Below are 21,578 nucleotides of genomic sequence, written 5' to 3'. Positions count from 1 at the left end.
TATTTTTATTGTATTTGGTGATCCGTTCTTTGTTAAACCCACAGCGATTTCCATTCTTTTCGGCGAAAGATTGGCGTGGGTCGAATGTCTTTAAGGCGTCGCACCTCGTTGGGTTGGTAAGAATTCCCTCTCGCCGCCACCGAAGTCTTCCGAAATCCCCTGAGGCCAGACTCAAGTCAACAAAAATCGGACACAACCTTATTAGGCGAGTCGATTTTGGCCTTTCCAAGTTTAATCTGGGAACTGTTTCGTCGTTTTTCGAACACTTTGCCTCTCATTTGTGCCTGCAAAAACCTGCCGGCCTCCATCCAACTATCTCTGAAGACGCCAGTCAGTCGCGAAAGCGAAACGTTCTAAAGCAACCCCAAAGCTGCCAAATAGTCACGAAAAACCCAAAAAACCTCCAAAGGCCAATCAAAATGAGTTTGGGTTCCTAAAGTGCAACTTGCGGCACTTCAATGCTCGCCTAAAGAGTTACCTGAACCCATACCTCGAGTTCGGCATCCATGGTCAAAAGTTAATGTTTACAACAGCCCAAGTATCAAGTGATCGAGACCATTGGACCTTTCTGTAGTGCGACAATTTCGAAAATTTCCTAATTTTCTTGTGCCTTTGTATCGGGGAATTTGCGGCGAGTTGAGCGGTTTTTCGGTGAAAATAGTCGATGGTTCCTTTTGGTGCTTTCGGCGAAAAGGTGCGCGGAATTTCGGTACCGTTTAGGATGATGGATGGTGCAAGCAGATCAGGTGCATGTGTTTTTCAGTGTCGAAGTGGATGAATATGTAGGTTGTGCCAGGGATGTTTTTCTTTTTCTGTTATTAAGGGGGTAATCCAGGTTTCCAAGCCCTGTTAGCTGGAGAACTCTATATATTCAGCTCTAAACTGATAGGTTTCAAGTTCGAAAACGTGCTAAAAGGGGACAACTCCAAATAATGGCTTGAAGTAATTCTTTATTTTTGGTGGCAAGCTCTTGCGTAAAAATTCGCAACTTCTCCCTTAAAACCAATAGCGGTTTGTAATTTTCACCATCCATAGCCAAGACTTGAGTCTGTAAGTTCTGAAAATTTCACGAAGATCACATCAAATCCTGATTCGTAAAGGCGTTGCAAGTGCTGCTTTAAGAGAAAAGATTTTCGCCAATTGCAAGCTCACTTTTAAAAACGTGTAATTGCGGGCTTGAAACTGGGCCATTCTGTATACAAGATTTCAGTTTGCAAATTGTGCAAATTTTACTCAAATCGCAATTGAGACTGATTTTATACAATTTTTTTAAATAGTTAGTTGCTAAATGAAGGCCCATTTAAAAAGGTTTATTTAAAAAGTTTGCAATTTTCTGCGTGAGGTGGCTAGCTAGTGTGAAATGTGCTCACCCTGTAGATAGCAGACAAGCCTGAAATCTTAATTCAAATCGCTCTAAATCCTGATTTCTGTCGGCTCTGGAAATGTGAGTTTGAAAAAATGAGGTTTCTGCCAATCGCAAGCTCTCAATTAAAAATTCGTAAGTTATTGTCCAATGCCAGTGGTGATTTGAAACTGGGCCACCCTGTACACAAGATTTGTGTCTACAAACTGTGCAAATTTCATTCAAATCGCTCTAAATCTTGATTGGTTTTTGGCTCTGGAAATGCAGGTTTGTAAAATAAGGTTTCGAGATTCGACCAATTGCAAGCTCTCAATAAAAGATTCGTAACTTATAATCCAAGGCAACTGGTGATTTGAAACTGAACCGTCCTGTACATAAGATTTGGGTCTACAAACTGTGCAAATTTCATTCAAATCGCTCTAAATCTTGATTGGTTTTTGGCTCTGGAAATACAGGTTTGTAAAATAAGGTTTTGAGATTCGACCAATTGCAAGCTCTCAATAAAAGATTCGTAACTTATAATCCAAGGCAACTGGTGATTTGAAACTGGACCATCCTGTACATAAGATTTGGGTTTACAAACTGTGAAAATTTCATTCAAATCGCGCCAAATCTTGATTTTTTTGGGCTCTGAAAATGTAGCTTTGTAAAATAAGGTTGCGAGATTCGACCAATTGCAAGCTCTCAATAAAAAATTCGTAACTTATAATGCAAGGCAACTGGGGATTTCAAACTGGACCATCCGGTACATAAGATTTGGGTCTATAAATTGTGCAAATTTCATTCAAATCGTTCCAAATCTTGATTTTTTTGGGCTCTGGAAATTTAGGTTTGTAAAATAAGGTTTCGAGATTCTACCAATTGCAAGCTCTCATTAAAATACTCGTAACTTATAATCCAAGGCAACTGGTGATTTCAAACTTGACCATCCCGTACATAAGATTTGGGTCTAGAAACGGTGCAAATTTGATTCAAATCGTTCCGAATCTTGATTTTTTTGGGCTCTGGAAATGTAGGTTTGTAAAATAATGTTTCGAGATTCGACCAATTGCGCAAGCTCTCAATCAAAAATTCGTAACTTATAATCCAAGGAAACTCGTGATTTCAAACTGGACCATCCTGTACATAAGATTTGGGTCTACAAACTGTGCAAATTTCATTCAAATCGCGCCAAATCTTGATTTTTTGTCACTCTGTAGATAAGAAATGATTCTGAATACCGTGAAAATTTCACTCACATCGGATTGAAGACCGAGTTAGAAAGCATTGTATATATTTAGTAGCTAAATGGCAGTTGAATTGAAAAAAATGCTCTACTACAAGCTGTACTAAAAAAATTCGTAACTTCTCGCCTAGGACAGGTAGTTCTTTTAAATTTGCACACCCTGTAGGCAAGAAATGTGCTCAAAATTCTGGAAAATTTTACTGATATTATGCTTAATACTGATTTTTGCCAACCTTGCAAATCGGAGTCTTAAACTTTCAACAGTTCGTTTTTCGCAGTTCTTTCAACAATTTAACAATTCGCTAAACCGCAAGCTTTATTACAAAAATGTATCTTCTAAACGAGAGCGAGTACGCTTTTGGAATTTGTACGCTCCGCATACAGCAAATAACTCCAACATTTCTGAAACTTCTAGTGAAATTGTCCAAATCCTAATTTTCTCGAACCTTACCAATGTAACTGAGAATAAGTTTTGGCTCAACTGCAAACTTTACTTAAAAAAATTATAACTTCTAAACGGGAGCTACCATCTATTAGAATTTTTCACACTCTCAAGACAAAAGATAGCTCTAATCCCGGACTCCAGTAGACTTATTACAGGCTGTCTCAAAATAATAACCAGGTTTAAACTCCATTGCTAGGAACCTGGAAAACCCCTTAAATCAGTACCAAATTAAATTCAATCAAAAACCCAATTAATCTCCAAGTGCGCCTCTCCGTCGTCCTCCTCAACTATATGAGTGGCTCAAGCAGAAGCCTCAGAACCATTAGATGGTTGCATAAAAACCATGTCCCAGCAACAGGGACGTTCGGAGCCATCTCCAACCAGCTGGGAAGGTTTATCCACATTGAAAAGCAGCAATTCGACTGAATCTCTGGATGAGCAATGGACTGGTGTTGACCATATGAGCGGACCTTTGAATCCACTGTGTATTACTGATGCCAACCATGAGATTCTGAGACCAAAACCCCGAAGGTAACGTTAAATGTTAGTTAATTTGATCAGTTTTAAGCCAAAAGCGCATTGTGTGGGGAACTAATTATACATATTTATGCTGTTGAGTTTTGCTGATTTTCTCCTGTGGAAGTTTTGTTAATGTGAATTGTAAAGTTTACTATTTACCAAGGTCTTTACTTGAGTTAGAAGAAGACGAAGGATGAATTTTTATCATAAGTTTAAGCTAACAGTATAAAACACTCAACTCATTTAAGTCAGCTCTTTTAAAAAATCTTAACTTCTGACGTTGTCAAGTCAAGAACAGTTAGTCGTATGGAATTGACACATTCTATAGATTAAAACTTGATGTAAAAATGCTGAAATTTCTTTTAACATCGCATGGAAACCTTGATTTTTGCAGGCTTTGAAAATGTGATTTAAAAAATAACGTTCTCAGCAATTGCTCGTTATTTTTTAAAAAATCGTAATTTCTAGCTTAAAGCCTGTACCAACTGGAAAGTTTGGCACTTTCTAGGTAATACACGAGTCTAAAAGCTGTGGAAATGTCTTAAAAATTGCACTAAACCTTGATTTGTGAGAAGACTGTAAAGATTAGTCAAAAGTAAAAGTTATCCAGCAACAGCAAGCCTCATTTAAAAAAATGTTAACTTTTACTCGGSAGCTGTCAGCTATATGAAATTGTCCCATTCCATAGATTCTAGATTCAGCTAAAAATTCTGGAAATTTCTATAAAATTGGGTCAAAATCTGATTTTTCCGGGCTTTGGAAATGTAGAATCGAAAAATGAGGTTTCCGGCAATTGCGAGCTCTATTAAAAATTCCCAATTTCTGATCCAAAGGGTCCGGTGGCATCTGCACATTTGTGTAAGGTAAGTGTAATGTAATGTAAGTGTAAACGCGGTGAAAATTTCTTTTAAATGGCAGGAAATTCTGATTTTTGGAAACATTTTGGAAATATGAGTCAGTCAAAAATTATAATTTTTGCACAACTGCAAGCCTCATTTAAAAAAATTGTAAGTTTCAGTCAGAAGCCGTCAGCTATACGACATTCTCACATTCTATAGACTTTAACGTGGTCTAAGGGTTCTAAAAGTTTCATTCAAATGTTTCTAAAACCGTAAAACGTAGGTTCTGAAAATATGGGTTCGAAAAATAAGGTTTCCAGAAATTGCAAGCTCGCAATTAAAAATTTCTAGTTTCTAATGTAAGGCTCGTGGTAATCGCTAATTTTGACCATCTATATTCAATACATGAATCTAAAAGTAGACAAAAATTTCGGTTAAATCGCACCAAATCTTGCTTTTTGGGAACATTGTAAATGTCAGTCGAAAATGAGAGTTTTCGCTCAACTGAAAGATTCATTTAAAAAAATTGTGATTTCTATTTGGAAGCTGGCAGCTTAATTAAATTAACACATTTTATAGGCTATAGATCGAGCTGAAAATATGGAAAATTTAAACTAGAGTTTTACGGGTTTTGATAATGTGGTTTCGAAAAATCAGGTTTACGGCAGTTGCAAGCTCTCAATTAAAAATTCTTAATTTAGAAGTGTGACAAATTTCTAATAATTCGCATAAAAATCTGATTAAGTGATGGAAGTATTCCCAGTGAAAAAAAAAAACGTTTTTGATCTGCTTCACTTAGTAAATTGTAACTTCTAATATGGAACAGTGAGCCTTGTGAAACTGAGACATTCCATACACTACAGCTTGAGATAAAGATTCTGAAAATTTTGTTCAAATCGCACCCAATGTCGATTCTTGGGAATTTTTCAAATGCCAATAAAAAATAAATGCTTTAGCTTGGTTGCAACCTTTACTCAAAATACTCATAACTTCTAGCTTATAAATCAATGCAAAAACGAAAATTTTATTGAAATACAAGTGCATTCAAATTTCAAAATTAATTTTTATGCACATTGAAAATGCTAGACCAAAATGAGTTTTCTATCAACTGCAAGCTGGAATTTAAAAATTCATAGGTTCCAAACCACGAAAACTATACGGTTGAAATTTACCCACTCTATTCAAAATATATTATTTTATAAACTCTCAGACTGGCATTGAAATAGGGCTTATTGCTGATTTTTCCGAGCGCTGTAAATCCCAGTCAAAAATCGGTGTTTTAAACCAACTGCAAGCTTGAATTGAAAACTTCGTAACTTTTAATCAGGAACAAGTATCTACTTGAAACTTAAGCACCCGATAGATAATAAATGAATCCCCAGACTGCACAAATTTCACTGAAATTGCACCGGTGTCTGATTTTTTGTGTCCTCTCAAACCTTTTAACATGCAAATTAATGTTGCTCAACATCCTGCGCAGCACATGTAAAACTAAGCGCTGTTAATTTCCTTTTAACCAGACAAATATGAATTTTCGAGTAAAACAAGGAAGCTAAGTAATGTGAAACCAAGCTTTTACGGTAAAACGCTAACAGCTTATATTCTATATAATATAATATAGATAGAATTCCTTCTTACGTCCTTGTCCTTTCAATAAGGGGAGATAGCATTTCATGTTAGGTTCCATTTCTGAAAGCTAGAAATGAAAAGCTTTGTTCGGAAGCTTCCCATAAAATCACTTAGAAATCTAGTGTAATTAATGACTTCTAGGCAATGTTTGGCCGATAGAATTCATGAAAAATCTACCATGTATTCCCATGCTTTCTCCAAGAAAGCACTTTCGATGATTCCGACGAAAAATCCCACATATGTGCTGGAGGAATGTGCACACGTAAATTGAAACTTTCCGAGACCCAAATCCGGATTTGAACAGTTAACAGTTCCATGCCGAGCCTAAAAACTTCCCTATTTCGAGGAGAGGTTTCCGTTTAACTGTGTGAGAAAGCAGGAATTTTGATAATTAAATTGAAGATACCGTGGAATTAACCGTAGCGGATGCTGAACATGACAATAATACAATTAAATCGTTATGAAGAAGCCGCGAGCTTAACAAAGGAGTAATATAATAGACAGTAACAGTATAAAAGTGAAAACGACAAGGTCTTGAAAAGAAATTGATAACAATCATGGGAAATAGCTCAATTTATTATAGCAAGAAAGAATCTTCGCCATGCAGAGTTTCGTTAGCGTTAGTCGAATTTTTGGCTGAAACTTAATTGGAAATTTTGAAAAATTCCCGGGCAGAGTTGCTGAAATAACTGCGCTTCCACAGTTAACGTACCTTTCGCCCCGATGGCACAGAACGCCATAGAATGCCCGAAATCTATTCCGCGCGAAAACGCCTTCATTATTCTATTATTTGTAAAACAACGCATTGTTATTAATGTTGGCTTCCAGCCACAGCCATTCATTAACAGACTGCTGAAGTTCAAGCACCATAAAGCGATTAAACAATGATTTTGTTGTGCAAGGAAAACTGCATTTGCTCGCTCTGTAGACAGCTGAAGAGTTTTAGTGAAACCAAAGTGGAAGTCGGTGATGGCTTGAAAGTGCGCGATTCGAAAAACAACTGCAGAAAATTAACGTTTTTCGGCATGGAACTGGACCTGAACCAGCAGGAGTTTGAAAAGTTTTCCACCATTGGCAAGAAGGCCAAAAGGAAACTCAAGAGGCTGGAGACCCCCAAAAAAACTGAGCTGAGCAGCAGGCATAAGTCGGTGATTTATGTCAATGAGGCTGAAGATTTGCACGATCGGAATATAAAAAGAACTGAAGAAATCGACAGCGACTTTACGCTGGAGCTATTGGAGCATTGCCAGGTCTTGAACGTGGTTTCCCAAAGCACCTTTTCCTACGCTTGCCAACTGTTAGATGAAGTCACAATCGGCAGCTACAGGTTTTATGAAGATGATTTTGACGACGATTTTCCTCTGGGCATGGAGGCCGACATGATTTCTGAGTATCTAAGTTACAAAAGGTAACAACCAACAACGACTTCTAGAGGGCTGGAAATCTCCAAAATCTCTCCCTCCGCTAGCTTGGCATGTTGTTTCCAGATTATCCAGCAATTCCCGGACAGAGCACGCAAACTTCCAGACGAACGTGGAAAACAACAACGAAATCAACAGGAACACACTGAAAAAGGACTCGTCCAGAGTGCACACTCCTGCTAATATCAGCAATGCTGCTATCAAACCCGCCTTTACCCCAACAGCCACCGAACAACAGACCACCAGTGAAAGAATGGTGAGTTCATCTGGCTCCCAATCTAGAATACACGCAAATGGTAACTGCGGGCTTTAGGTATCACCGAAGAGGAAAGTTGAGCCCTTCCAGCACCTGTTTGTGGCCAATAATGTGAAAACCTCCACGTTCAGCGAACAAATCGACAAAAGCAACCTTTCCACCACGAAAAACAATCTGAACAACAATGCAGAGTACAACTGTTCACATGCATCTATTAGTATGGTGAGTATTCACCAGTAGGTTGTGAGTAAAAACTACTTTTAGGGTCTAAAGCTGCAGTTTTCCTCAGGTTCCAGAGCGGGACACTGGACCGAACAAGGGCCCTGGACACGCCTTTGGGAACTTGAGAATTGCTCAGAACCAGCTAGCGTCAAAATTTGGAGGCGATTTTAACTCAGGTGACGAGCATCGCATGGTATCAGGCAGGAAACACTATCACGTTAGTGTGCAAGAACTCAGATTGCAGGTAAATAACTCCGACGTTTTTGTTCAGTGATGTACATTTGGGGAAAGTTGTCGTTTTAACTGCAGTTGTCTCGAAAATCATCGCTCTGAGAGGTTTCGACCAAAACATCTTTTTGAATCTCCATTGATCGAGACTCCACCAAAACATATCACAACCCTCATATACACGGGGCAAAAAAAGTTAGAGCCAATTGAATCCAACCATACCTCTAGAGAGCGTGTTTATTAACGCCACTGGGTCACGCAAGTTCAACTGGCGATATCTCAAAAATGATCACTCTAAGAGGATTCGACCAAAACACCTTTTTTGTTCCCCAACAAGCGGGACTACAATAAAACATATTAAAACCGTGATACACACAGGGCCAATAAAGTTACCGTCAAATGAATCCAAACATGCCTCTAGAGCTAGTTTATTCACTTAACGCCACTGAGAGACGCAAGTTCAACTGGCTATATCTCAGAAATCATCGCTCTGAGAGGATTCGATCAAAACACCTTTTTTGTTCCCCAATAATCGTGGCTTCAATCAAACATATTAAAATTGTAATCCACACGGGGCAAATAAAGTTACCGCCAATTGAATCCAAGCATAGCTCTAAAGCTCGTTTATTCACTTAACGCCACTGAGAGACGCAAGTTCAACTGGCGATATATCAAAAATCATCGCTCTGAGAGTATTCGACAAAAACACCTTTTTGAATCTCCATTAATTAGGGCTCCATCAAATCATATCGCAACCCTCATATGCACGGTGGAAAAAAAAGTTAGAGCCAATTGAATCCAAACATACCTCTAGAGACCTCGTTTATTAACGCCACTGGGACACGCAAGTTCAACTGGCGATATCTCAAAAATCATCGCTCTGAGAGAATTCGACTAACACACTTTTTTTGTTCCCCATTAACCAGAGCTCCAATAGAACATGTTAAAACTGTGATGTACACGGGGCCAATAAAGTTACCGGCAATTGAATCCAAACGTAGCTCTAAAGCTCGTTTATTCACTTAACGCCACTGAGAGACGCAAGTTCAACTGGCAATATATCAAAAATAATCGCTCTGAGAGAATTCGACTAACACACCTTTTTTCTTCCCCATTAACCAGAGCTCCAATAGAACATGTTAAAACTGTGATTTACACGGGTCCAATAAAGTTACCGGCAATTGAATCCAAACATAGCTCTAAAGCTCGTTTATTCACTTAACGCCACTGAGAGACACAAGTTTAACTGGCGATATCTCAAAAATCATCGCTCTAACGGGTTTCGACAAAAACAGATTTTTTGTTCCCCATTGATTGAGTCTCCAATCTGATATAACAGAACCTTGATACACACGGTGACAAAAAAGTTACCGCCAAAAATCCAAACATACCTCAGCGAGTGTGTTTATTAACTCGACGCCTCTGAAAGACGCAAGTTCCTGGCGATACCTCCAAAACAATTGCCCTGAGCGTTTTTGAGCAAGACACTGTTTTTGACTGACATTATTGGGGACTCCAAAAATTGAAACCCCACATCAGTATACCGGGTACTCAAAAAGTTACAGCCAGTTTAATGCCAACATGCTCAATAAAACTTCTTTCAAAATCTCTTGGACTTCCTCCGTTAATTTTTCTGGAACTCAGTGAAATTTTTCACTGAGAAAACGATACGGGGTGTTTGGCCATTAAAGTTTTTTAAATTATTATTATTTAGCAGCAAAGCAACAACAGTTCTTCAGATGAAAATCGGTCATCTGGCCATGCAAGCATGTCTGATACTGGACACAGCTCGCCCAGAGATGCAGTTAGCGCAGGAAATGAGCGATTAAATGCCGGAGTGATGATCCAGAAGCCAATCAGAAGCAAACTGGCTGCCCAACATGGCCGATCCAGGCATCGGGCTACGCCTGCAAGGGTAACAGTTACGATCGATTGCAGGAAGAATTGAAGGAGAAACATGCGTTTCAGTTGCACGTTCCATGGTCCGGCTCTGGAGGCTTGGAGGACATCAAGCTCGCATTGCAACAGTTGACTTTGAGATCGCACACTTCGACCAGCACCTATTCGAGCGTGAGCGCCGGCTCAGAAAGCTCAGAACCGGCGATCAGGCGTCTGATGCGACATTCTTCTCTGGAGACGATCAACACCAATGTTACCAGCGCTGATGAGTTTGTTTGGGTTGATTCGCATAATAGGTAAGTCCGGAATTGGGGGCAAGAAGAGGAAACTTTTGGCATTTGAAGAACTCGAAGGTCTTTACTAGTTGGAAACTTGCCATCGTTTTTAATGTTCATCCCATATTTACTAGTCGCGCTCGCAATAACCTCGAGGCGAGGAGAAGTTTCGGAAATTCAGCAAATAAATAAACAAATTTAAACTCGGGAATTGCTATTTTTCAAGTGATACGGAAACAACAATCCCACTATTATTCTGCTCGTTTGCTTAGCAAAACTGCCAGAATAAACTCGGTTTGCAAACTATTTGCAATTGGAATTCTTGCAACATGCCGCCTCGGATATAAAAGTCTATGCCGAATGAAAAGATCCAGAATAAGTTACCAGGGAGTGGTGCGAATTACTTAATATAAAGTTCACACCCCCCGTACGTGCCTCTTGCACATCTAATGCCTTCATATCCAACGCTTATATTACCATCCTATTTGTAAAACTGAGCTTTTATCATTTCTTTGCGGACATTTTCATTTTATGCCAGAAAAAAACCAGGCGTCGTTTCGGTTAAATGGATATCCCAAATGGGACTTTTTGTATGAAACGGTATTTGTTGGTTTTTATTAAATCAAGTGCGATTTAGGAAAAATCGTGCAAAATTGTTTGAAAAAATTGGGAAAGCGAGCAGCACCTCCCGTCAACGTGTCGTTTTCAAGAGTTAGAGCGAATTTATAACGAGAGGGAGAAGCACTAGGTTTAGCTGCCGATATTTAAAAAAGAGCTGCTCTGGGAGATTTTGACTTCAATACTTTTTTATTCCATTTTAAAATGGGCGTTAACAAACTAAAATGATGTAAACGGTGCCAAAAAAGTTAGAGCAAATTGAACGCAGACAAATATGTAGTTGGAATTAATGCAAGTGACAGTCACTAAATTTAAATGCCGATATCTCCAAAACCATTGGTCTGCCAGACTTCGAGTAAAATACCTTTTTTGTCTCGCATGGACTAGACATTCAACAAAACTAAACAGAGCTTGAATAAATTAAACGAAGAAAAAGTTAGAGCGAATTGAATGCAAACATACATACTTTTAAAGGGTTCGTCTTAACGCACCGCAGAAACACCGGGTTTAATTGCCGATATCTCAAAAGCAGTTGCTCTGACAGATTTCAACTAAGAGAGCTTTTTTGATTGCACAATTTTAATAGTTCTCCTTAACGCGGCTGACAGATGTGAATTTTAAAATGTCGATATCTCCACAAGAATTGCTTTGAGAGATTTCAACTAAAATACCTTTTATGTTCCACATGAATCGTGCATTCAAAAGCATCATACAAAACCTTGATATTTGCGGCTCAAAAAAAGTTAGAGCGAATTGAATGAAGGAATCTTTCATTCATTTCATTTCATCAGGAATGCAAACAAACATACTTTTAGCGAGTTCTTAACGCGCCTGAAAAACGTTAATTGCTCTAACATATTTCGACTAAGGAATCCTTTCTGTTCAATAAAATCAAACGAAACCTCGATGTACACAGTGACCAAAAAAGTCAGAATAAAGTAAAAAATGCTCTTAAATGCGACTGACGGACATAAGTTTTAAATGCCGATATCTAGAAAGCAATCGCTATACGGAATTTTGAGCAAAATAGATTTTATGTTCCACATGAATCGAGGATACAAAAAACCGTGCAAAAACATCGATGTATGCTGCCCAAAAAAAAATTAAAGCGAATTGAATGCAAACAAACATACTTTTAAAGAGTTTCTTTTAATGCGCCTGAATAAACACGAATTACTTTGACATTTTTTGGCTAAGGAACCTTTTATGTGCAATATTGATAAAAATGAAAAAAAAAATCAAACGAGACCTCGATGTACACAGTGGTTAAAGAAGTTACAGCAATTTAAAAAATGCTCTTTAATGCGACTGATGTACATAAGTTTTAAGTGTCGATATCTCGAAAGTAATCGCTCTACGGAAGATTGAGCAAAATGCCTTTTATGTTCCACATTAATCAAGGATTCAACAAACCATACAATAATCTCGATATATGCTGCCTAAAAAAAGTTAGAGCGAATTGAATGCAAACAAACCTCCTTTTAAAAAGTTCTTTTTAATGCGCCTGAAAAACATCAATTGCTTTGACATATTTTGACTAAAGAACCTTTTCTGTTGAACATTGATAAAAGCGATAAAAAAATGAAACAAAACCTCGATGTACATAGTGACCAAAAAAGTTAGAGCAATTTAAAAGATGCTCCTTAATGCGACTGACGGACTTAAGTTTCAAATGCCGATATCTCAAAAGCAATCGCTCTACGGAATTTTGCGCAAATTACCTTTTATGTTCCACATGGATCGGACATCCAAAGAAATCAAAAGATACCTTGATATATACGGCACAAAAAAAGTTAGAACGAATTGAATTCAACCATAATGAGTTCTTAACCGCAACTGGGAAACACCCGTTTTAGCTGTCGATATCTCGAAAACAGCTGCTCTGACAAATTTTAACTACGAAACCTTTTTGCTTCATGTGAATCTGGTATACAAAAAAGTTAACCGGGGCTTTGATAGAGACTACCGAAAAAAAGTTATGGCCAATTGAATGCAGACATGCCTTTCAGTGCCTTCTGTTCTCCAAACACGGCTGAGATAGCAAGTTTAACTTCTTATATCTCAAAAACAGTTAGTCCGAGAGATTTCGACTAGGATACCTTTTTTCTTCAGCCTTGACCGAGGACTCCAAAAAATCAAAACCAACATCCACATACAGGGTGGAAACTTTTTTAGAGCCAGTTGAATGCCAGCTTACCCTTAAATCGTTGTCCAACTCCAAATCAAAACACCCTGTAAAAACTGAAGCAACATCTGATTTCCAGACTAGTTGAGCTGCAGCATTTGCCTTGGAGCAACCATTGCATTCTGCGAGTCCTGCAGTCTGGCCGTTGTAAAGAGCACATGGCTCGAGTGAGTGTTGAGACTATTCCAAGACTTTCGTATCTGCTGCAACGCGCCCTGGTGCGGATGGGCCGCGAAACTCAAAGACTATCCTCCACTTTGGGCATCTGTACAAAGCACGACATCACTGTGAGTTGCTTGAAACCATCTGCAAGTGAGGACCAACCAGGCTAATTGTTGTATTGAAGATTTCCTTTAGAATAGTCCTGTGTCCGCCTCTGGCCGATTCCTGCATCAAAGCCTGCCTAAGAGCTGCAGCCATGCTGGCTGTATCCGGCGACTGTACGTTGAAACAGAGCAAGTCTTCTAGAGCCGGCCTACAAATGCAAGTGGGCCGCTTCCATAGATGGATGAAGGACGTGAATCTAACCAGATTCATTCATGAGTGAGTTGAGATTTTGTTGGCAAACCGGTTGAAGATCCAGACCAATTTCCAGATATGCAGCAGTTTATCTGTGCGCAGGCATTGAGAATCTTCTGGAAGAAATCCTGCTTCAATGTCTTCCAAGCGATTCGGATGTTAATCTAACGGCCACTTTGCTGGAACATGCGATTGCCAACAATGGGGACTTGTGGGGGCTGTTGCAGCCCTACGCCCATCTTAACGCCGGCCGGATTGCATCAGGTATATAGCAAAATCGCTCATTAATTCGGCAGGCTGAGCTTAAAAGGAAATGCCAACAATTGCAGCAGCTCAATTAGGCTAAAGGGGAAAAAGCCCGGTTCACTAAAATGCGGTTCTGGAATTAATGCGTTGTGCAGGCATTAGAACGAATTGAGCTGGCAACCGGGGGGAAACTGGCTAATTTTTTATATGGGAGTTGGTTGCAGGATTCCGGCCAATGAAAAACGAGACCACTCAGTCAAATTTGTGTATCGAAACATCCGCTTCATTAGGCGGCAAAGGGACTTTTCATTTTTAAAGCAAACATTTATTCTGTGGCTTTGAGCTGATTTTTCTCTGGTAAATACGAAGCTTTAACTATAACTTTCACCCCTTTTAATAGCCAGGATTTTGCCCTGCGAACTCAGGGGAGTCCCAGACTAACTGCAAACTAACTGGAAATTTTACGCCTTTCCAATCCCACATGAGCCATATGGCATTTTCCCATCTTTCCCGCCCAAAAAGCAAAAAAGCTCAGTTTCACATAACATAACTTGCGTCCCAAGCAGGGGTTTCAAAAACAAGTCTTTAGGTGCTTTGGCCCTTCCTCGTTGGGCTTCAGTGTCTTCAGTAAGTTCGGGCCGAGACTCCGGCCGGTCGGCTGGCCCTCCTGAAACCTCCCTCATGACCACCTGCGTAGGCTCTTTGCAAGAACTCCAAGACCTGATTGGTCGAATGAAGCCCCGCATTCCTCTATGTCCGAAAGCCATCAGCACCTTGTTCTATTTCATGAGATGTTCGCAGCTCGAGCATGGAGATCAGGGAAACTCTAGTGCTGTTCAGGTAGTATCTTTCTGTTCTTGTTGTGGAAACTCCTGCTCAATCGCAGAGGTTTGCAGGAACTGTGCTATGAGCGCGCCTATGTGGTCCTTCCTCCTCTAGTTGAATGGCTAAGAGTGGCGACAGCTCACGGAGAACATCGATTTGCAGCAATTCTGGATAAAGACGACATTATGCAGGCTGCCCGATTGCTGTTGCCTGGAGTCGATTGTCCTGTGAGGGCGTTGGGTGAAGAGGCAGTTAGAGTGAGGCGGAATAATGGCAATGAGGAGGATCAGGTGGAGGCCACCAAGCAAATTCAGGTGAGGAAATTCTTATTGCTTTTATCTGTTCAAAAATGCCTTCGTTTCTTCAACTGCTTATTTTTCTATAACGCCACTGAGAAGTGCAAGTTAGAATCGTCCATATCTCAAAAACGGTTGCTCTAACAGTTTCTGAGCTGGAGACCTTTTTTGGTCTTCATCGATCGGTGTATTTAAAAAATCGAACCGGAGCTCGATACATACAGTGCGAAAAAAGTTAGAGTCATTTGAATGCAGACATGCCTTCCGGGAGTTCTTGCCTTCTCTGCAGTCGATTGCGAAGCGCGAGCTTTAATTGCGGATATTTGAAAATCGGCTGCTCTGAGAGTTTTTGGGAAAAATACCTTTTTTGGACCACATTAATTGGCGCCTTCAAAAAATTTAACCTAACATCGATATACACTGTGCGAAAAAAGTTTGGATGCGAACATACCTTTAGAGCGTTCTTGGAGGCTCTAAAAGCGACTGTGAAGCGCAAACTTCAATTGCTGATATCTCGAAAACAGTTGCGCTGAGAGTTGTTGCGAAAAAGCTCTTTTTTGGTCCTCATTAGTTGGCGCCTTCTCAAAATTAAGCTCAACTTCGATATGCACTGTGCGAAAAAAGTTAGAGTCATTTTAATGCAAACATGCCTTCCGGGAGTTCTTGCCTTCTCTGCAGTCGATTGCGAAGCGCGAGCTTTAATTGCGGATATTTGAAAATCGGCTGCTCTGAGAGTTTTTGAGAAAAATACCTTTTTTGGACCACATTAATTGGCGCCTTCAAAAAATTTAACTTAACATCGATATACACTGTGCGAAAAAAGTTTGGATGCGAACATACCTTTAGAGCGTTCCTGGAGTCTCTAAAAGCGACTGTGAAGCGCAAACTTCAATTGCTGATATCTCGAAAACAGTTGCGCTGAGAGTTGTTGAGAAAAAGCCCTTTTTTGGTCCTCATTAATTGGCGCCTTCTCAAAATTAAGCTCAACTTCGATATGCACTGTGCGAAAAAAGTTAGAGTCATTTTAATGCAAACATGCCTTCCGGGAGTTCTTTCATTCTCTGCAGTCGATTGAGAAGCGCGAGCATTAATTGCGGATATTTCAAAAGCGGTTGCTCTGAGAATTTTTAAGAAAAAGACCTTCTTTTGACCACATTAACTGGCGCCATCAAAAAATTTAACTTAACATTGATATACACTGTGCGAAAAAAGTTTGGATGCGAACATACCTTTAGAGCGTTCTTGGAGTCTCTAAAAGCGACTATGAAGTGCAAACTACAATTGCTGATATCTCGAAAACAGTTGCTCTGAGAGTATTTGAGAAAAAGACCTTTTTGGGGTCTACATTAATTGGCGCCTTCAAAAAATTAAACTCAACATTGATATAAACTGTGCGAAAAAAGTTGGAGCCATTTGAATGCTCTCCAATTGTCTTAATGCGACTGACAAGCGCATGATTTAATTGCCGATATCTCAAAAGGGGTTGCTCTGGGAGTTTTTCAGCAAAACATCTTTTTAGGTGCACATTAATTGATGACTTCAAAAAAATTAACGCAACTTCGCTATACAGGGTGGCAAAAAACGTCTAGAAAGTTATCCGATTCTTTTAACCGAGGTTTTGACCAACATGCATAAAATGAGACGAATCCTCTATGTACACAGAGGCAAAAAAAATGCAGTGCTTACTGAAAGTCCTGGCAGTTTCTTCTAATCGGCTTTGAAGCGACGTCTCGGTTTATTTACGTGGGATTCTTAAATAAAACATTACTCACATGGAAATGGCTGTAGTTGAGCTCGTTGTCGTTTTTCCTAATTGAAAATTCGAATCTCCATATGCTAGTTGGTTTCGCGTTGAAACTAAAGCACTTACGACGTAGAGATTCGAAGCGGAAATTACTCTTTTGCTGCAACATCAAACGAACTGATGTAAAATAAATGCCGTTGATGTTTTAGTCGGGCATTTGCCGTCAGTTTCACTTCGCATTCGGGAAACCGTTCGGTTTTGTCCTGCCTTGATGCAATCTATTTCAGGAAAACTCGAAGAACCAGGTTTTGACTGATCTTTAAACCGTCATATTGATTTTATGCTGCTATATTCGCTTTATGACAGCCTTTTATGCATTTTTATATCCGCTAATGTAGCATAGTGCCTATTTGGAATCGTTTTATAGGCTTATATATGAAGGTAGGACGTTTTATGCCCAGGTAAGCGTATGGGGTTGTAAATTACGTAGTTTACGGCAAGAGTTTTTCAATTTTTTTGCCTTTCGGGTATCAGATATTTGGAACAGTTGGGTTCTCCCTTTTGCTGCCTCAGTTTGCTGCAGTGCCTCTGTGGCGATTTTTTCAAAGATAATCGAATTTTTTGTTTTATGTATAATTTTTTTTCTAATATTTTTTGTGTATCTGCGACGGGTTTTGAGGAAAAGATTGTCAAATGGTCTTTAAAATCCAGAGTTTGGCGGCAATTAATTTTGGCTAATCGTTGATATTTGAAAATTTCCAAATCTACCATGAGCTCTCGAAAATAAGTCAAACTTTCGCAATTTTCATATACAAATGCAAAATTTCAACTTGAATCACTTTCGGTTTAGAAGCTACAAGTTTTTTAATGAACAAATGCCCAAGTGAATAATCTGTATGGCAAGATCAATTTTCGAAATTTTGGGCTTTCCCAATTATTTGAAATTTTTCGAAAATTGACACAAGGGTGTCCCAAATATAACAGCAAACGCGTGCCGTTGAATCTTGTTTTGTTTAGAAGTTATAATTTTTCAAATGGAAGAATGCACAATTGCAAATAATCACATTTTGACGTCATTAATTTTTGAAAATTCATAATTCCTCAAGGTCTTTTGCAAATTAAGTGATTTTTTTACGCCTTATCACACGGGTATTTCGAATACACTTCCAAACTTTCATCGTTCAATCTTTTTTGGTTCAGCAGGTACAATTTTTTAACTGAAGAAATGTACCATTAACAACACTCACTTTGTGACGCGGTAATTTTTTGAAATTTTGTTATTTCTCAATGTGTAATTAAATGCAAGTGAAATCTCAATTTAACAAGGCTCGGATGTCTCAAATATATTTACAAACGTGTGTCTTTGAATCTCCTCGAATTTAGAATCTAGAATTTTTCAAATGAAGACATGCACCAATGCGAAATCTCACATTTTGACGAGATCAATTTTCAAAAATGTGATCTTTAAATTACGGGAAATTTTTAGAATATTGATGCGTGGATGTCTCAAAGGCATTTTTAGAGCTGCGCCCTTCAATCTTTTTTGGTTTAGAAGTTAGAATTTTTTAAATACTGAAAAGCGAATAAACACATTTTGACAAGATCAATGTTTGAAAATTTCTAATTTTGTAATGTGCTTTTCAAACTAAGTAATTTTTTTTGACAATTGACGCACAAGTCTCTCAAATATAGTCTCACATTTTCGCAGTTCAATCTTGTCTGGTTGAGAAGCTAGAATTTTTCAGATGAAGAAATGCACATCACGAAAATTCTCATTTTGTTATGAGATCAATTTTTGAAATTCTATAATTCTTCAACGTGTATTCAAAACTAAATTAAAAATACTTTGCATTTGCATGGTCCCCGAGGTCCGAAATATAATTACAAACTTTCATTGTTCCATCTCTTTGGGTTCAGGAGTTATAATTTTTCAAATGGAAAAAAGCACAAGAGCGAACTATGACATTTTGATGAGATTAATTTTTGAAGATTTATAATTCCTCAATGTGCATTTGAAATTCAGGTAGATTGTTCAGCAATTTGGCACACGGGTGTCCCAAATATATTTGTAAAGTTTAGGCCGTCAATGGCTTTTGATTCAATAGCTACGATTTTCCAAATGAAGAAATGCACAATTGCGAAAATTGAAATTTTTGAAGATTTATAATTCCTCAATGTGTATAGTAAAATAAGCGAAATTTTTTGCGTACTTTCCCACGGGTGTCTCAAATGTATTACCAAATTTGCGCTGATCAATCTTTGCTGGCGTAGAAGCTACAATTTTTTAAATGCAGAAATGCACAATGGCGAATTTTGACGACGCGATTATTTGAAAATTTATATTTCCTGAATATATGTATTTCCCAAATTAACTGCCTCTTTTTCGGTATCGATATTATATAAGTATAATTTTTAAACAAAGCAATGTTGCAATGTTGTCCCAATTTTTTCCAATTTCAAATTAATTGCCTGATCAATTTTAAAGAACTTCCGTCGTTTCTAGCGGACTTTTTACAGTAAACTAATAAAAACAAAAATTCTGGAGACCAAATAGACCCCAAAACACATGCTCTAAGTAATCTCTTTCTGATCCAGAATAATGAAGCGAATACATTCCAGGTCGAATTGGCTTTTCGCTTGATGCTAACAGGCCGCCCAGAGCTGATCCAGCAAGCTGTGACGCTTCTTCCTGTTTCCACACGTCTGGATACGTTAAATCCCCAGGGACACACGGCTCTAATGCTGGCTGCTGTTCATAATGACGAAACCACCCTCATTGTAAGTGCTTTCAAACAGTTTATTTAGGTTTAATTTGAATGGAGAGTTGTTTATATAAACATCTAGGCAATTTTGAGAAATTCGCCCAATTAACCATTGTTATTTCTTTGGAGTAACTTGAATAACTCAACCGCTTAGAGACAGGAGAGGTTTTTAAGTGTTGTTATCAATAAAACTTTGGTGTTTGCGCGAATGCGGCTGAAAGTTTCACTTAATGATTCCCAAGCGCCTCATTTACGATACATTTGGCTTTCGCCCTTGGTTTACAACTTTACGAAAATAAGAGTTACTTTACTCTCAGCAGGGGCTTTTATTAATGTTTATCAGTCGGCGCCCTTCAATTATCTCCGGTTACTTTCAATAACCTTTTCTCTGAATAACTGTTTAAATTTCCAGGCTCTTCTTGATGCTGGCGCTTCACTGGACACGGAAACTCCTTCTCCATCTTCACCGCATTTCGTGGCAGTTAATGGGGAAAACCAGCACTGGACAGCGTTAACTTATGCGGCCTCCAAAGGGCACGTGAGATGCGCCCGGGCGCTTCTGGAAAGGGGCGCTAATGTCGAAGGCGGCGCCACTGCCAGCGAGGAGAAAATCACTCTAACTCCTCTACAGGTAGTTTTTCAGCAGGATAATCTAAGCAAATTCACATTTTTAGTAATTTCGCAGTTGAGTTGAAAACAGGTGTTGGGAGATTGGAGTTGACCAGTTCAAGAATTTCTTATGTGACTGATAAATTCGCAAAATGAACCAAATTTTAACTGCATCTAATGCAAAGCATTGTTATCGAGTTCTGGAATTTTTATTCCGATAGCTCTACTAGTTAGTCAGAAATCGTCTTTAGAAGTGTAGATGTAAAAATGGAAAACGGCCCAAAAAATCTTCAGTTTTTAAATTCATTTTAATGGCAGCATTGCTTTGAATCGAACCAATTTAACACTACAGGTCAATTGAATCTTTCGATATCCAGCCCTTAAACCCCTATTTCAATTTATTGCCTAGCTGCTTAGAAATCGTATTTAGAAGTGCATGATGTTGAAATACAAAATTGCGCTAAAACTCCCTGAAGTTTACAAATTCATTCCGATGGCATCCGTTCTTTGGATGGAACCCAGTTTACACCAAATTGAAATTGAGGCTTTTTTAATCAAGTTCAGAAACACTCATTCCCATATCTTATTCTGTTGCTCAAAAATTTTATGTCAAGATGGATGATGTAAAATTGAAAAACCGCGCAGAAACACTCCAAAGTTAAAAAATTTGTTCTCTATGTGTTAATGACTTTCCTGCTACAAAATTTACTCCAGGTGTGAACTCAATGTCTGTTTATTGAGTGCTTAAACTCTTATTCTGACTAATTACTCAAAATCATCTTTAGAAGTTTATGACGTAAAAACGAAAAGCAGCTCAAAAATATTGCAAAGTTTAAAAATGTATTCTGATGGTATCAATGCTTTCAACAGAATTAAATTTACAGTGCACATAAAATAAAGATTTTTCTGTCAGGCGCTGGATTACTCACTTCAAAATCCTGACTAGTTGCTCAGAAATCGTCTTCAGATGTTCCTGATGTCAAAAAGAAAAACCGCCCAAAAACACTTCAAAGTTTAAAAATTGATTCTGATGGTGCGAGTGTCTAATATGATTTGCAACTTGCACCATATATAAACTGAGTGATTCGCTATAAAGGTTTGAAATCCACTTTTCGATATCCCGACTTATTGCTGAGAAATCGTCTTTAGAAGTTAACGATGGAAAAATGGAAATCCGCGCAAAAATCCTCCAAAGTTTAAAAATTCATTCTGATGTGCTCAGTATCTTCACTCGAACCATATTCACACTACTTGTAAACAGAGCCCCTGTTTATCGAGTACTGGTAACCTCAGTCCAATATCTTAACTAGTTACTCAGAAATCGTCATGAGAAATGTATAATGTAAAAATGAAAAACTGCTCAAAAACACTCCAAAGCTTAAAAATTAATTCTGATCGACCTAGATCTTGGACAGAAATAAAATTTGCCCCTCAAGTAAACTGAATACTTCAG

The 21,578-nt window shown here is 38.6% G+C and overlaps 1 protein-coding gene across 3 annotated transcripts in view; it reads left to right on the top strand.

Moving 5' to 3' along the window:
• The first annotated feature begins 251 nt into the window (after positions 1-251).
• The window catches only part of LOC109533395 (ankyrin repeat and BTB/POZ domain-containing protein 2), a 32,158-nt gene continuing 10,831 nt past the window's right edge, over positions 252-21,578 (top strand). Inside the window, exons 1-14 of one of the 3 annotated variants that reach the window (XM_048664124.1) lie at positions 252-782; positions 3,296-3,564; positions 7,508-7,697; positions 7,755-7,919; positions 7,987-8,163; positions 9,862-10,062; positions 10,116-10,342; positions 13,204-13,411; positions 13,471-13,667; positions 13,720-13,907; positions 14,479-14,729; positions 14,786-15,028; positions 19,374-19,532; positions 19,929-20,147. In XM_048664124.1, coding sequence (XP_048520081.1) covers positions 3,377-3,564; positions 7,508-7,697; positions 7,755-7,919; positions 7,987-8,163; positions 9,862-10,062; positions 10,116-10,342; positions 13,204-13,411; positions 13,471-13,667; positions 13,720-13,907; positions 14,479-14,729; positions 14,786-15,028; positions 19,374-19,532; positions 19,929-20,147 — 2,613 coding nt within the window. In that variant the 5' untranslated portion in view covers positions 252-782; positions 3,296-3,376. Of the gene's footprint in view, positions 783-3,295; positions 3,565-4,527; positions 7,429-7,507; positions 7,698-7,754; positions 7,920-7,986; positions 8,164-9,861; positions 10,063-10,115; positions 10,343-13,203; positions 13,412-13,470; positions 13,668-13,719; positions 13,908-14,478; positions 14,730-14,785; positions 15,029-19,373; positions 19,533-19,928; positions 20,148-21,578 lie in introns of those variants that run through there. The other 2 variants (XM_048664117.1, XM_048664122.1) reach the window with 2 other exon arrangements.

Source organism: Dendroctonus ponderosae, unplaced genomic scaffold, assembly GCF_020466585.1.
Source record: "Dendroctonus ponderosae isolate FM_Combo_2020 unplaced genomic scaffold, Dpon_F_20191213v2 Dpon_F_20191213_1, whole genome shotgun sequence".
NCBI lineage: Eukaryota > Metazoa > Arthropoda > Insecta > Coleoptera > Curculionidae > Dendroctonus > Dendroctonus ponderosae.
The sequence above is the reverse complement of the archived record's forward strand: the minus strand, read 5'-3'. Positions and strand labels throughout refer to the sequence as shown.